The sequence below is a fragment of the Apium graveolens genome, chromosome 1 (assembly GCF_009905375.1).
Source record: "Apium graveolens cultivar Ventura chromosome 1, ASM990537v1, whole genome shotgun sequence".
In the NCBI taxonomy this organism is placed as follows: domain Eukaryota; kingdom Viridiplantae; phylum Streptophyta; class Magnoliopsida; order Apiales; family Apiaceae; genus Apium; species Apium graveolens.
This window is the reverse complement of record NC_133647.1, coordinates 94,065,437-94,080,870: the sequence shown is the minus strand read 5'-3', so window position 1 is coordinate 94,080,870 and position 15,434 is coordinate 94,065,437. Positions and strand designations below refer to the sequence as shown.

The 15,434-nt window shown below is 36.0% G+C and overlaps 2 protein-coding genes and 1 pseudogene across 4 annotated transcripts; 1 reads left to right on the top strand and 2 right to left on the bottom strand.

The window, feature by feature from the left end:
- The first annotated feature begins 1,292 nt into the window (after positions 1–1,292).
- Positions 1,293–4,506, top strand: LOC141665089 (ADP-ribosylation factor-like). 3 transcript variants are annotated; one of them, XM_074471082.1, is made up of 7 exons: positions 1,293–1,420; positions 2,384–2,543; positions 2,777–2,847; positions 3,409–3,528; positions 3,874–3,992; positions 4,092–4,173; positions 4,256–4,506. In XM_074471082.1, the coding sequence occupies exons 2-7, from the start codon at positions 2,396–2,398 to the stop codon at positions 4,259–4,261; spliced, it is 546 nt and encodes a 181-aa protein (XP_074327183.1). In that variant the 5' UTR covers positions 1,293–1,420; positions 2,384–2,395; the 3' UTR covers positions 4,262–4,506. The 3 variants fall into 3 exon arrangements, with proteins under 3 accessions (XP_074327183.1, XP_074327178.1, XP_074327174.1); XM_074471077.1 differs by having other exon boundaries at positions 1,294–1,424; XM_074471073.1 differs by lacking the exon at positions 1,293–1,420 and adding an exon at positions 1,641–1,694.
- Positions 4,507–7,114: 2,608 nt separating this feature from the next.
- Positions 7,115–7,555, bottom strand: LOC141687022 (galactinol synthase 2-like). The gene has a single exon (XM_074492191.1). The coding sequence runs from the start codon at positions 7,553–7,555 to the stop codon at positions 7,115–7,117; it is 441 nt and encodes a 146-aa protein (XP_074348292.1).
- A 6,084-nt stretch (positions 7,556–13,639) lies between these two features.
- Positions 13,640–14,929, bottom strand: LOC141720254 (galactinol synthase 2-like; annotated as a pseudogene).
- Positions 14,930–15,434: the final 505 nt, after the last annotated feature.

Below are 15,434 nucleotides of genomic sequence, written 5' to 3'. Positions count from 1 at the left end.
TTTTTGTGTAAAAACACAATGTAAAGATATCACAAGGGACGGGACAGAGGGAGTAGATAGATTTCAAGAAAACATAATATACATCCGAATTAAAAAAAATGCCCAAAAAAATGGGTTACAAAATGTCAATTACTCTTTAAGTTATATGACTAACACTGTTAGAGTTTATAATCAAAATTTGAATTTTTAGATTAAAATCGTTGGAGATGGCGTTAGAGAGTTAGTTACAGTTCAAATTCAACTCGCCTAGTTCTAATATTATTATTCGAGGGTTGATTGGTTGTACACTTGTAGATATGTCACATTAGACAACTATAGTTATGTGGGAAGAAAGATGAGATTTAAATGTTACCATACTCATAGGTGTAATGAGTCATATATTTAGCGAGCTATTCGAACTTAACTCTTAAATATTTGAATTTGTCCCGGTAATAATCTAGTCGTACTCGATCCGGAGCTATTCGAATTTTTTACCCGAGCTCGAACTTTAAATTACTCGGCTCGTGACGTTTGTGAGCCTTATCGAGTCTCTATTAATTTTACTTTATATATATATATATATAATATTTTATTTATATTTTATGCATTTAATCGAATCGAACTCGAGCCGAACTGATCATATTTCGAGTTTTTATCAATATTTAGTCAAATTAATTCGAGTTTTCGAGCCGAACTCGAGCCTATTAAATTTTTTTACGAGTCGGGTTTCAAACATGAAATTTAAGACTCGATCTAACTCGAGTTCAAGTTCGAGTCTGAACTTTTTAATCAAGTTCGATCTGAGTCTGACCATGTTCGACTTGGCTCGGCTCGATTACTATAACTATGGTAATGATTCCTACATAAAAAATTGAAAAAAAATCTGAGTAAATCAGTTCTTAGAGAGAAATGAAAATTTTTGGACTCTTTGCAATTAAATTAAAAAAAATAATAAGTGTAACAAGATAGTCTAGCAAAAAAATTTATTCATATTCGATTATCCGATAAAACATTTTTGTCGAAACTAAAAATAAAAATTAAACATAAGGATGGAGAAGTAAATGCGAGACAGAATCATGGAAGAGATTTGATTCGCAGCAACTATGATTATATAATATTGACATTCGTTAATTTTGACATGTAAAATATATTAAACAATTTTTTTTAAATAGTAAAAGATTTCATATAAAACACATATTAATAACCATTCACCCACTTAAATAAAAAACACACATTATATTTTTTAAACTGAAACTGAAATTGAATCCGGGCTACAAAATGTCAATTGCTCTCAAAAAAACAAAAAAGAAAAAAGAAAAAGGGGGATATTTAAAGGAAGGGGAGAGAGTGTTGAACCACAGGACTGAGAAATAAAAACGGACTCTCGTTTCCTCTCCCCTAACAAACATCCTCATCCCCCAACCGAACTCTTATTATTTCTGTATGTAAGTTCCCCTCTCATATTTTTCTATCCCCCCCCTCCATTTCTTTCTACACACACTCACACACACACACATAATTCTATTGCTTATAAATCTCTCTACTTTTATTTCTATTGCTTTTAGTCATTCAGATCCATTTCTTTTATGTGATCCGTTAGATTAAATTATTATAATATGTAATTATCATCGATCTGTTTGGATCTGAGAGCTTTTATTATTTGTCAGAATTTAACTGTTTTTTTGGCGATCGATTAGATGGGATTTGTTCAAAAGGTCCGTTATTAGGGTCCTCTCTTTTTTTGTTTGTTTGTTTTTTCGGGTTTTCCAAGATCATCGTTGTTTGTTATTGTTAATTTGTTCAGAATGTGGTTGTTTCTTATTATGTTCATAATTCTACACGCCTGAATTATTGTGGAAAATGTCTGTTTGTATAGATTCGCTATGTTGAAAATTGTTTGCGTAGAATTGTAATTCGAGAGTCAAATGTAGACAGGTAATTTGGTAGGAAATCGTTATTTTGTGTATCAGTGTGACCACTTTTTATAAATGCTAAAGGCTTGAAAGATTGATTATCGATTTACGTTTAGTTGTAACCTTTCGAATCCTATATTTCTGGAAAGGATAATGCCCATTTTTAAACTTGGTAATATTTTGAAAGTTTTTGCATTTTTTGGTTCCCGATCAAGAATCGCGTGTTCATTCAATGTTCGAGTGTCTGACTTGGGTACACAAGGTGAAATGTGGAGTCGGGTCAACTGTCAATGTAATCGGAAATTGTTGAATATTCCTTTTTTGAGCACATGATTTTTGCTGAATGAGTAACCAGATGCCTAGTAAATTTTCCCACTACACTATTCCTAGGATTAATCCTGTTCTGCTTCGACTTTATTTCATTCCCTTGTCCTGTTTTTTATTTGCTTAACTTAAATATAAGGTTTGATTTTAATTACTGGCCTAAACAGATATTAGGAAAAATGGGTTTGTCTTTCACCAAGTTGTTTAGTCGGTTGTTTGCAAAGAAGGAGATGCGTATACTTATGGTCGGTCTCGATGCTGCTGGTAAGACCACCATATTATACAAGCTCAAACTGGGAGAGATTGTCACTACCATCCCCACAATTGGTATGTTTTTTCTGTTTGTGATCTATTCTGAATAACTGCTCTATGATACGTTTTTATATTGGGAGTTCTACTACAGCCTTTATCCTGCAAAGGGTAGTAGAATATATATGAAAATAAAAGCTCCTCGGCAGCAGAAAATTTTATATTTTTAGTTGTGTAGTTCTGGTGATTAAGTTAACCTATTGATTGCTATCAATATATTAGTAATTGAATTCAATTGCATATTTGCACAGGATTTAATGTTGAGACTGTAGAATACAAGAACATCAGCTTTACAGTTTGGGATGTTGGTGGTCAGGACAAGGTAAACGGTGTTTTGTTTTAATTAGCTAGGAAAGTTTCCTTGTGCTACATGTGCTTGTTGCGATCAACATTAACTACTATGACAGTGGTTAAAATTGTTATGATTTTGATGTATGCCTTGCTCATAATTCATTTGCAAATAACATATATCACTGAACGTGTTTACGACATAATGATAGTGCATAACATTCAGGTCTCTTTTCTTTACAAATATATATGTATAAATCAAAAACTTCAAAGATCAAACAAAATTATGCTTGTAAGCGGGATTAGTGAATTGTATACTTATAGAATTTCAGATATTTTCTAACTGTATCTTGTTTAGATTATATGTTTCCTATTTTTCCCATGATGTTCAATTCTATAAATTGTAAAGGTTTGTGCTGCGTAGTTTGATAGTCTTAGGCCACTTTTTTTAAAAAAAATCATCTTTATTCTTGTTGTTATACCAATTTTCAACGTTACAAATGTGCATTGCTAATTGTTTTAATTGTAACCGAAGGTTGATTAAAAACTTCTAGTCTAAAAAATGTTCAATGTGTAATGTGTAATGCTTGTGTAGATCCGGCCCTTGTGGAGACACTATTTTCAAAATACCCAAGGCCTCATCTTTGTGGTTGATAGCAATGATAGAGATCGTGTAGTTGAGGCTAGGGATGAGCTTCACAGGATGCTGAATGAGGTAAACATACATTTAACTTTGATTCCTTAGCCTTTTCCTATGTAAGAGTTCCATTCCTGGAGTGATAATGGATGATAGTTTTATTATATTAATGTATCCTCAAAAAATGATCAAATTTAATTATTAATATTCGGAACTTGTCCAGTCATGTACGTGGATATGCTGATACTGGGAAATTGTGATGAATAGTTACATATGCTTATGCCAGAGCATGCTTGTACAGAGTAGCAACTCCTTTATTTTATTGCAGTACATATTTTTTGCAGTCACATCATAGTCACCAACTTGTTCACATTCATAATACTTTCGCATTCTAAATATATACTGTGACTATTTTATTGATAGGATGAGCTGAGGGATGCTGTACTTCTTGTATTTGCTAACAAACAAGATTTACCAAACGCCATGAATGCTGCTGAGATAACTGATAAGCTTGGTCTTCACTCCCTCAGGCAGCGTCACTGGTATCTCTCCCACTCTTGATCTGTTTATGCACTGTCATGCTATTTTCTGCATGTTTAGTACTTTCAGTATTGAATCATGTTGTATTTTTCATTTCTTAGGTACATCCAGAGCACATGTGCGACATCTGGAGAAGGGCTGTACGAGGGTCTGGACTGGCTCTCCAATAATATTGCTAACAAGGTATGGAGATGTAATGATTTTGTTTTCTATGTCATTTTGTTTTGGAGGTTCTATATACATATAATGTTTTCCATTGTTGCAGGGTTGATGACATCTTGAGTGGAAGCTGTCGGATAGGATTCACAACCCTTTTTCTTTTGGATTTATGTTTTGTTCATGTTACTTTCGTGAATGATCTGTTTGGTTTTCAGCTTATTGTTTATAGCACTATTATTGTATAAGTTTTGACCTTGGCATGGTTAGGACAAGTGTTGCCTTTTAGTCCATGAGTTTTTTCAAACACTAGTTGTATCAAGGTTATTATCAGTAATGAAACTATGCTTATGGATACCATTTACATGGTAGAAAAATGACATTAAGATTTAAGAGGAGGGTACTCAGTAGGCTGCACATGTTCTGTAATATGACCTATCAAATTTTATGGGAAAACACATAGATTTTGTTGGAAGATTAGCCATGGAGCAATACTCACAATTGTGGATAGTTTTAAACAATACTCTCATACCACTGTTCATAGCTTTGGACGACCTCTAATAACTGTTATACATGAATGTTAGATTATTTGTGGTCTGAATCTATCACTGGGCATGTGCAATTGCATCAATGATTCATCTTCATTTGAGACCTTCCTGTTTGTAAGCTGTTGATTTTGATTTAGAACTAGTCTAGATTCTTGTCCATGTACTTGACAACGTCAGCACAAGTTTTTCCATATATTTCTTTCCAGAAATTATTTTTACAAGATAATTTCCAAACCGACCACATATCACCTTTTCCTAAACAGATGCTATGTACCCTACCAAATAAAAAAAGTTCTCGGTCAAGAACTTTAATTTTTTTAAATAATTTCAATTTAAAAAAGTTCGTTTTAGAACATCTGTTCATTTTGATCTTTTTTATAAGAGATAATTGCACTTTACACCATCTTATTTTGTTTCAAAAATAAATGTGTATTACGACTTTTGATAATTCAGGTTATACCCCTCAACTTCAACAATGCATTTCACTAAGCACCCCTTTCCCCGAACTCCAGTTAAATCATTCCGTTACCCTTAACTTTTAAGGGTAATTTAGTCTTTTCCAGATGTAAAAGAAATTAGCTTTATGTATTCTGCCATTGCTAGCCGGTTTCTAAGCTGCAAGCTACATATTCAGGCACTCATTGCTAGCCGGTTTCTAAGCTGCAAGCTACATATTCAGGCACTAGAACTAGAGAATTATCATCTGGAAGATGGTAGCTCGGCTAACTTTGATGCCTGATGTAGAGGTATGGTAGTTCGGCTAACTTTGATGCCTGATGTAGAGGTAATAGATTGTCATGGCGATGGATGGTCAGTCGTGGAATGTGTATGAGCATTTGATGAGATGAACCATCATTTCATCACTTTATTTGTCAGTATGCAAGCTCATACGCAAAGGGGATGGCACTTGCATAGCATATCAATAAGTTCAAGAGACAGGGTACAGATTTTGCAATATATCAGATAATAAGTTCAAGAGTCTGTCTGGGTATAGATTTTGCTACATAGCAAATGACAAGAATGAGGTTTAGCTTACCTGTGTGGCTGTGTAGATTAAAAATATTGTGGAGTTGTGGTATCTATTTATCTTGGACAAGTTAAAGAGTACAGATATTCAAGATATGCGATAGTGATGTATCACCTCAATTATAACGGGAGCAATATTTGCTGGTACATTGCTTTTTTACTTCTAAAAAATCAAAAAAAAAATCTTATTTGTTGAAGATTCTTTCCAACATTTCCCGGATACAAGGCATGGGTGTTCATATTTTACGGAGATTGTACTGTTAGTTCTGCTTATGGTCCGTGCTTAAGAAGAAACTAATGGTTTCCGGAACACTACAGTTTGAAAGTTAGGCTTCTGAGTAAAATTCTAAGATTTGATTTATATGTAGTATGCAAATTCTAACATGGCAAAGACCTTCAACTTCAGATATCATGAGTCCTACTTACTCCTGTAACCCTGCGATGGATCATGGCAGCAATGACTATTCGATCTCGGATAGTTCTTTTGCTTCTTCCTTACCATCACATCATCAAATATCTTCCAACTTCTATGGGACAGAGTCTTATATGATTGCTGTAGGGGATTCAAAATATCTGAAACCAACCCAGTCCCTTCTTGAAGAAGCTATTAGTGTTTGGTGGAAAATTAGTCCAAGTGAGCAATGAGGAATATATCAAATAATTACCTCCCATTGACAAAAAAGGGTCCTTAGGGGTTTCTTCTGAACTAAGATCAGACTTGCTCAGCAATGTGTTATCCTCGCAGAAACCACAACTTGAAGCTAAACTATCAAAACTCATTTCTTTGTTGGAGGAGGTGTGTGTTGAAGCACCAAGAGAATTACCTATTTTGAAATATTATATAGTATTTTTTAGCACGTTAGTTTTTAATTGAGGGAAGTGATGATTATTCCCGGTATACCCCTGCAGAATTTAACATTAACCACCGGATTTGACGGAAGGGGTGCACAGTGAAATGATGGGTTGAAGTTGTAGGGTGCAATCTGAATACGCAAAGTCCTGATATACATTTATTTTTGCAACAAAATAAGAGGGTACAAAGTGTAATTAACCCTTTTTATAATGTCAAATTACATGAATTCAGTAATCACTGCATGTTAAAATATACATACAAATTTGTTATTTGTTATTATGTTTCATTAGCAATCTAAGAAAAAGTTATAATACACAGAACAATAAAGGATTAAACTTCAAATTTGCAAAAAATAATAATAATAGTATATATATTGATCATCATTACAAGAACTTTCAAACGGGTAATCCACACAAAACAAACCATACAAATTAATATTACACTCATAGGCAACGAGCATTGTAGGTCTTCCCTCTGAAAAACTAGAAAGACAAGATCAATACAATTAACATGACATGTATATGACATAATACTCTGTAAACTATGCAGCCCGAGGAGCTGAAACCAGCTTAGTAATTCGGGCCTTGGACAAAGCCACCTGGATCTCTGCAACGCTTTCATCATCCGCAGACGGGACAGGGTTCGGCTTGAAATCCAAGGACTTATCATCATAAATATCCCACCACATTTTAACTAGTATCTTGATGTCTCTTCTGTACATGTTCTCTTCTTCTCCGGTGTACCTCCACGGCTTAGAGCCAGCAGCACAATAATGCACAACTTTCACATTATTTAGCTTTATGTTCTCGGGATGGTGCCATAACATAGCCAAAACCAAATTATAGTCTGATGGAATTGGCCTGTAAATATCCCTGAAGAATATGTTGAGAAAATCCTGCTCAGCAAAGGAAGTCGGAGGGGTAGTTTTCAGAGAGGAGAGGAGATCATAATAAGTGGAGAGATTGGGCTCATAAACAAACATGTTAGAAAATTAGGATTTTAGAGCTTAATTTAATTATGTTCTTGATATTAATCCTAAAATCTAATGATTGGAAATTGTTCAATGATACTTGAACTTAAATTTTCATGTATGGTTTTAAGAATTTTCTTAATGAAATCCATAGAGAAATAGAGTTGAAACTAGTAGCTTGTAAAAACTTAAAATGGAGAATGTGTAATTTGTCCCACATTGAAAATAAATAAAGTGAGGATTTTATTTATTTGTGATTTAATTTTTTAATTAGAATTAATTTATCAGTCGGGCTGGGTTATTGTCTCTGTTGGGCTTGATCACTTTGTAAGTGGGCTGAGTCAGATTCAATGAATCTAAACATGTAACTGATAAATAAAGATTCATAATTAAAAACATTAAAACTGATTTAATGTGTGGATTAAATACAAAAACTGTTACATTTTATTTAAATTCAAAATCAGCAGTTTTGATTTATGTATTAAATGAGCAGTTTTGATTTCTGATATTAATGTATATTAAAGTCAATTAATGTCAGGGTTGTAAGTTACACTTAGCCTCTCCTATAAATAGAGGCCTAAGTTGTTGATGAAACAAACCACACAACATTCTCTTCTATTCTCCCTCTCTGCATTTTCTCTCCCAAAAACACAAGTTCGAAATGCTGTAGGTTGGTTTTCCGGCGACTGAGGTGCTGGTCGAGGTGGAGGTTTTGTTGCTGCTGTTAACATCAACTCCGAGCTGTTTTATCCTGGTGGAGATATTGCACGCATCCCAAACGCAGCAGGTAGGGGGCAATATTCTCTTCAAGAACAGCCAGGACTTCGAGCAAGGCCTGGTGACTCAGCTGTGATCATTTTCTTGGCATTTTGTATTTATGAACCTTTATTTCAGTCAATGTTGAAAGCTATGGTTTCGGGTACATCTTTGTTTCTCTCTTCGTTATTTCAGTTACTGATTTTGTTTACATGCATGCTTTGTTTTGTTGACTGTGGTCTTGGCCTGGACTTGCTAAATTCTTTATACATTTGCCTCTGTGTTGCAATATTTGTTTGTGAAATTTACAACATTCTTGAAGAGAATATTAGTTATTTAGAATTTAGCATAATGGTTAACGAAAGTGAGGTTATCGTTAGTGGTGGTAGCGGATCGGGTGCAACTACTGGGGCCATTGATTAGACCACCTATAGTTTCCCACAAGCTGTTGAACTAACCGGTTTACCGGAAAAATTCAACGGTGGCATTGGTTTTTCTCGCTGGCAGAAAAGGATGAAGTTGTGGCTGACTATAAAGGGTCTGTGGCCGGTTGTTGAATATGAGAAACCAGTAGTGGATCAAGAGAAGGCTGACACAGTTAAGGCTTTTGCGAAGTGGGCTGAGAAGGATGGAGTGGCTAGGGCGGCCATTCTGGCGGCACTAACAAACACTTTGTTTGATGTCTATTCTTCTGATGCCTACTCTGCAAAACTCTTATGGGAGAAGCTGGACCAGACACATAATACTGATTCACAAGGTCTAGAAAAGTATTCTGTGGCAAGGTTCCTCGAGTTCAAGCTGGTGGACAATAAGTCCATGACTGAGCAGGTGCATGAGTTCGAGATGATAGTGCATGCTTTGAAGGAGTCTGGAATGAATCTCCCGGAGAAGTTCAAGGTGATGAGTGTGATTGAAAAGCTCCCGAAGTCTTGGGAAGAGTTCTCTCTCTCCCTGAAAAGACAGAAAGAAGAGATCACGTGGACCAACCTTATGCTGGACATCTCGGTGCAAGAACAACACAAGTCCAAACAGGGACATGTGATGCCAACTGAACACGGTACCTCGAAGGTAAACATAGCAACTGTAGGACAGAAGAGGAAGGCTCTTGCTAAGAAAGCTAATAGTAATAAACCTAAGAGTGACAAGGACAAGGCCAAGAAACCCAAGGAAAACAAACCATGCTGGTCTTGTGGGAAGGTTGGACACTGGAGTAAGGACTGCCCTACGAAGAAAGCGAAGAAAACCGAGGTAGCACAAGCAAATGTTGTGCTTGGAACCGCAAGTGGGCCTGTAGTGAACATGGTCGTTGGTGAGGCTACGGCTTTTGAAACCGACGTTGACCAGTATGTATCCTACAACCCTATGATATTTTCTACCTATCTGTCAGATGAATGGTTGATAGATACTGGAGCTAATGTACATATTTGTGCTGATATTAGTTTATTTGTATCTTATCAAAAGAGTCATAGCCTGACTGTGAAGATGGGGAATGCTAGTGCTGCTCAAGTACATGGAGTTGGAAACGTGGATCTGAAGTTCCCTTCAGGACATATTCTATCTCTGACGAGAGTGCATCATGTTCCCGACATGCGTAGAAATATAATAAGTGGAAGCTGTTTAGTTTCTAGTGGTTTTGAAATTTCGTTCAAATGTAATAAAGTAGTTCTTATTCACACTGGTACATTCTTTGGCAAGGGTTACTTGTCAAATGGTTTATTTGTTATTAATACGGATCCCGTTTTGGAAAATTTGAATAATAATGTTATTCCTTCTGTTAACTGTATTGAATCCTCGAATATATGGCATGCTAGACTAGGTCATTTAAACTTTGGTGCTCATAAGAACATGATGAACTTAGAGTTGATACCAAAACATATCATAGAAAAGAATTCTAAATGTCAAGTATGTGTGTCTGCTAAACAAATAAGGAAACCTTTTCATAACGTTGTTAGGGATTCAGACTTGTTAGATTTAGTACACACTGATATTTGTGAATTTGGTGGTGTGTTGACCAAGGACCAGTTTAGATACTTCATTACTTTTATAGATGATAGTAGAAGATACTGTTATGTTTATTTACTTAGACATAAGGATGAAGCACTGAGTAAATTCATTATATATAAAACTGAAGTAGAAAAACAAACTAGTAAGTTACTTAAAAGGTTGAGATCTGATAGAGGTGGTGAGTATACGAGTAATGCTTTTAATGAATTTTGTGCAAAAAATGGTATAGTTCATGAAGTTACTCCACCATACACACCTGAGTCTAATGGGGTTGCTGAGCGAAAGAACAGAACATTTAAAGATATGATTAATAGTATGCTTATTAACTCTGGGTTGCCTAAATACATGTGGGGGGAGGCTCTAAATACGGCTTGCCATATTTTGAATAGAGTCCCTCTGAAACACATGGATAAAACACCCTTAGAGTTATGGAAAGGAAGGATGACTAGTCTTAAGTATCTTCGTGTGTGGGGGTGCCTTGCTAAGGTGCTTGTTCCTGAACACAAGAGAAAGAAACTAGGTCCAAAGACTGTTGACTGTATCTTTCTGGGCTATCTTGAAACCACTACAGCTATGAGATTTTTAGTGTTAAAATCTGACATAGATGGTATAGTGGCAAACATGATAGTTAAATTTCGAGATGCGACATTCTTTGAGGATGTCTACCCTATGAAGACTGGAATACCTGAAATGACTTCTGAGGAAGATCCTACTGATACATCAAGTTCTATTCCTGATCATGTGGAAAAGATGACAAATGTAGGGGCGGAACCTAGTAGTAGCTCTATTCCTAAGGAACTAGAGGAACCAAGGAGAGGTAAGCGTGCAAAGGTAGTCAAGGATTTTGGAGGTGATTTCATCACTTACAATATCGAGGACGAACCTTTAACTTTCCGACAAGCTATGGATTCTTCTGAGTCAAGGCACTGGAAGGGCGCTGTGAAGTGTGAAATTGACTCTATTGTTTCTAATGGAACATGGGAGTTGGTTGATCTCCCTCCTGGGTGTTCTACTATTGGGTGCAAATGGGTCTTTAAAAGGAAGTTGAACCCTGACGGCTCAATAGACAAGTACAAAGCTAGACTGGTAGCTAAGGGTTTTAAGCAAAAGGAAGAAATTGATTACTTTGATACATACTCTCCGGTTGCAAGAATGGTAACAATCCGAATGCTTATAACATTGGCTTCAGTCCATGGTCTTATCATCCATCAAGTCTTATCATCCATCAAATGGATGTAAAGACGGCTTTTCTTCATGGTGAACTTGAAGAAGAGATTTATATGGATCAGCCTGAAGGATTTGTTGCATCAAGCAATGAAAGGAAAGTATGTAAGTTGATCAAGTCCATCTATGGCTTGAAACAAGCTCCCAGAGATTGGCATAAAAAGTTTGATGAAACTGTATTGCCTTTCAGTTATAAGATTAATGAAAGTGATAAGTGTGTCTACCCTAAAGTTAAAGGTAATGAGTGTGTTATTTTGTGCCTATATGTGGATGACATTTTACTGTTTGGAACCAATATTGAGATTATTAACGAGACTAAAGAGTTCTTGAAAAGGCATTTTGAAATGAAGGTTATGGGTGAGGCAAGTGTGATTCTTGGAATCAAACTGATTCATTCCACTGAAGAAATAACCTTGACTCAATCTCATTATATAGAGAAATCTATACTTGAGAAATATGGTTATTCACAGTGTAGAATCGCTAGTACACCCTATGATTCGAAAGTTGCCCTTGTCAAGAATACTTCAGGAGTGTCTGTGTCTCAGTTAAGGTATTCTAAGATTATTGGGAGCTTGCAGTATCTTGCTAACTGTACTAGACTAGATATTTCATATTCTGTGTCTAAATTGACTAGATATACAAGCTGTCCAAACAGAACTCATTGGGATGCTCTTGATAGAGTACTTAGATATCTAAAAGGCACAATGTACCTTAGTTTACACAACAGGAGATTTCCTGGTGTGCTTGAAGGGTACAGTGATGCAAGTTGGATAGCTAAGAAGTCTAGTTCCAATGGAGTGACTGGATACGTGTTCACCTTGGCTGGTGGAGCAATATCCTGGAAGTCAAGCAGATAGACTATAGTTACTCGGTCTACTTTTGAGGCTGAGTTGTGTGCACTTGATGCCACAGGGACGAAGGCTGAATGGTTACACGGACTTATGTCTGCAATACCTGTAGTAAGCAGACCGCTTCCTGCTATTGCTATTCACTGTGATAGTCGAACAACTATCGACAAGATTAGCAGTAAAAAGCATAATGCTAAAACTAATAGACACATCCAAGTTAGACTCAAGTCTATAAGGGGTTTAGTGACTGATAGGATCATAGCTATAGAGTTCATAGGAACTCAGAATAATATAGCTGATCCTCTTACTAAAGGACTGGAACCTGCAGTGGTCCTTAAGTCAAGGTTGGGGATGGGACTGTCAACCCATCATAATTCATCAACAGTGGGAACCCAATACACATGAGAGGAGATCTCTCGAAGTGTATTCAATGGGTAATAACAAGCTGTAAGGATGAATTGGTAGTACCTTTGCTACATAGTTGATACTATAGTATTTGAGTCTATCCCCTGTAAACCTAGAAGGTACTGACACTGCTAGAAAAGCAAGAGTGTTAAAACTCTGAATGGGGTCAAGTCATTTGACGAGATAGAAGCAGTATATCTCTGGAGATGCCCAGCTAAGCGAATGTAATTGTGTGGTCGTAATTAGAGGATAGGGTTAATCCTTGAAGCATTCGACGAACAGGATCGAGACATGACCATTAATGTCTCAAAGCCGTAGATTGGCACCATAGCCTTTGACTTGTCGTCGTCTATGGAATATGGTTATACTAAACGGATTAAGATTCAAGGTGAAACATTCCATCTGAATCTGATAGCCATTGAAGTAGATGAATTAGGAGGGTTCAAACCCGAAAGGGTACCGACTCTGGAAAACAAGTCATGATGGAAAAATTAATCGCATTTCCGTATGGATTTGTGGGGGATTGTTAGAAAAATAGGATTTTAGAGCTTAATTTAATTATGTTCTTGATATTAATCCTAAAATCTAATGATTGGAAATTGTTCAATGATATTTGAACTTAAATTTTTATGTATGGTTTTAAGAATTTTCTTAATGAAATCCATAGAGAAATAGAGTTGAAACTAGTAGCTTGTAAAAGCTTGAAATGGAGAATGTGTCATTTGTCCCGCATTGAAAATAAATAAAGTGAGGATTTTATTTATTTGTGATTTAATTTTTTAATTAGAATTAATTTATCAGTCGGGCGGGTTATTGTCTCTGTTGGGCTTGATCACTTTGTAAGTGGGCTGAGTCAGATTCAATGAATCTGGACATGTAACTGATAAATAAAGATTCATAATTAAAAACATTAAAACTGATTTAATGTGTGGATTAAATACAAAAGCTGTTACATTTTATTTAAATTCAAAATCAGCAGTTTTGATTTATGTATTAAATGAGCAGTTTTGATTTCTAATATTAATGTATAGTAAAGTCAATTAATGTTAGGGTTGTAAGTTACACTTAGCCTCTCCTATAAATAGAGGCCTAAGTTGTTGATGAAACAAACCACACAACATTCTCTTCTCTTCTCCCTCTCTGCATTTTCTCTCCCAAAAACACAAGTTCGAAGTGCTGTATGTTGGTTTTCCGGCGACTGAGGTGCTGGTCGAGGTGGAGGTTTTGTTGCCGCTGTTAACATCAACTCCGAGCTGTTTTATCCTGGTGGAGATATTGCACGCATCCCAAACGCAGCAGGTAGGGGGCAATATTCTCTTCAAGAGCAGTCAGGACTTCGAGCAAGGCCTGTTGACTCAGCTGTGATCATTTTCTTGGCATTTTGTATCTGTGAATCTTTATTTCAGTCAATTTTGAAAGCTATGGTTTCGGGTACATCTTTGTTTCTCTCTTCGTTATTTCAGTTACTGATTTTGTTTACATGCATGCTTTGTTTTGTTGACTGTAGTCTTGGCCTGGACTTGCTAAATTTTTTATACACTTGCCTCTGTGTTGCAATATTTGTTAGTGAAATTTACAACACATGCCGGCATTGAAATAAAGAGGTGGCTTGGGCCCTAAGTTAGCAGGCCACTGGACTTTGTTCGGGCACTGTTGACAATACCCAATCTTGTATTGTGGGCTATCACTCCATGTTTTCTCACAGAAACAGTCCTCCACAGCATAGAAATATCAATTTGGCATGTCAAACAGATGGTCTATGTTCCCAATATATATATTGACTAACCTCCCAGATGCGGAGTTTGGAAGAGTTAATGACATAGTAAGCCATGTCAAACTGCGTCTGGTTGTTGGGAGGGTAGACGGGCTGAATGTCGCGGATCATACAGCCCTGAGAAAGCAGCTTCCGGCGGTGATCATGAGGTACATCAGGCAAAACAGCAACAACAAGAGGAAAGGCAGACTTGACCTTTAGCCAAACCAACCACGCCTTTCCAGGAGTCACCATTACCAGCCAAGAAAGTAACGTAAGCACGGTTTTGCAAGCTAGCTGCCTTCACTAGAGTGGTATTAATAGCAGTAGTTCTGCTAGCCATATTTGTGTTTCTTAGAAGAGATGCTAAATCAATGTTGAAAACCCGAACTTGAAGAAGTATAAAGAAAGGTAATATATTGTTGTATTTGAGTTTGTGATTGGAGCATAGGGGTTGGGCTGCTTATATAGGCCATGGTGGGATATATCGAGCTGTAGTAGGATTCGGAGTAAGAGTGGGTTTAAATAAATATTAATAGGCGGACAAGGACAACATTCAAGGTCGGAATTTTCCTCTCGAACTAAGACAATAATTATTAAGGGAATAATCTTTAATTTAGTAATAATTTAATAATTATTATTCAACTAAAATTATTTTTAAATTATAATGAAAATATTTGTATGAATTTTATCTTGAAAATTATATTTAATATAGAATCATACTTACACTTGATTTAAATTATTATAATACTTTTTTAGTGTTCGAATAAAATTTCTCTAACAATTATATTAAAAAGATTCATCGGCTTTGGACCATACACTTTAAGATCTAACGATAAGTTCAGCTAAGTCGGATTTGCGCAGAAAAAATTAAAAACCCAAAAATAATGAAAAAGGTAAA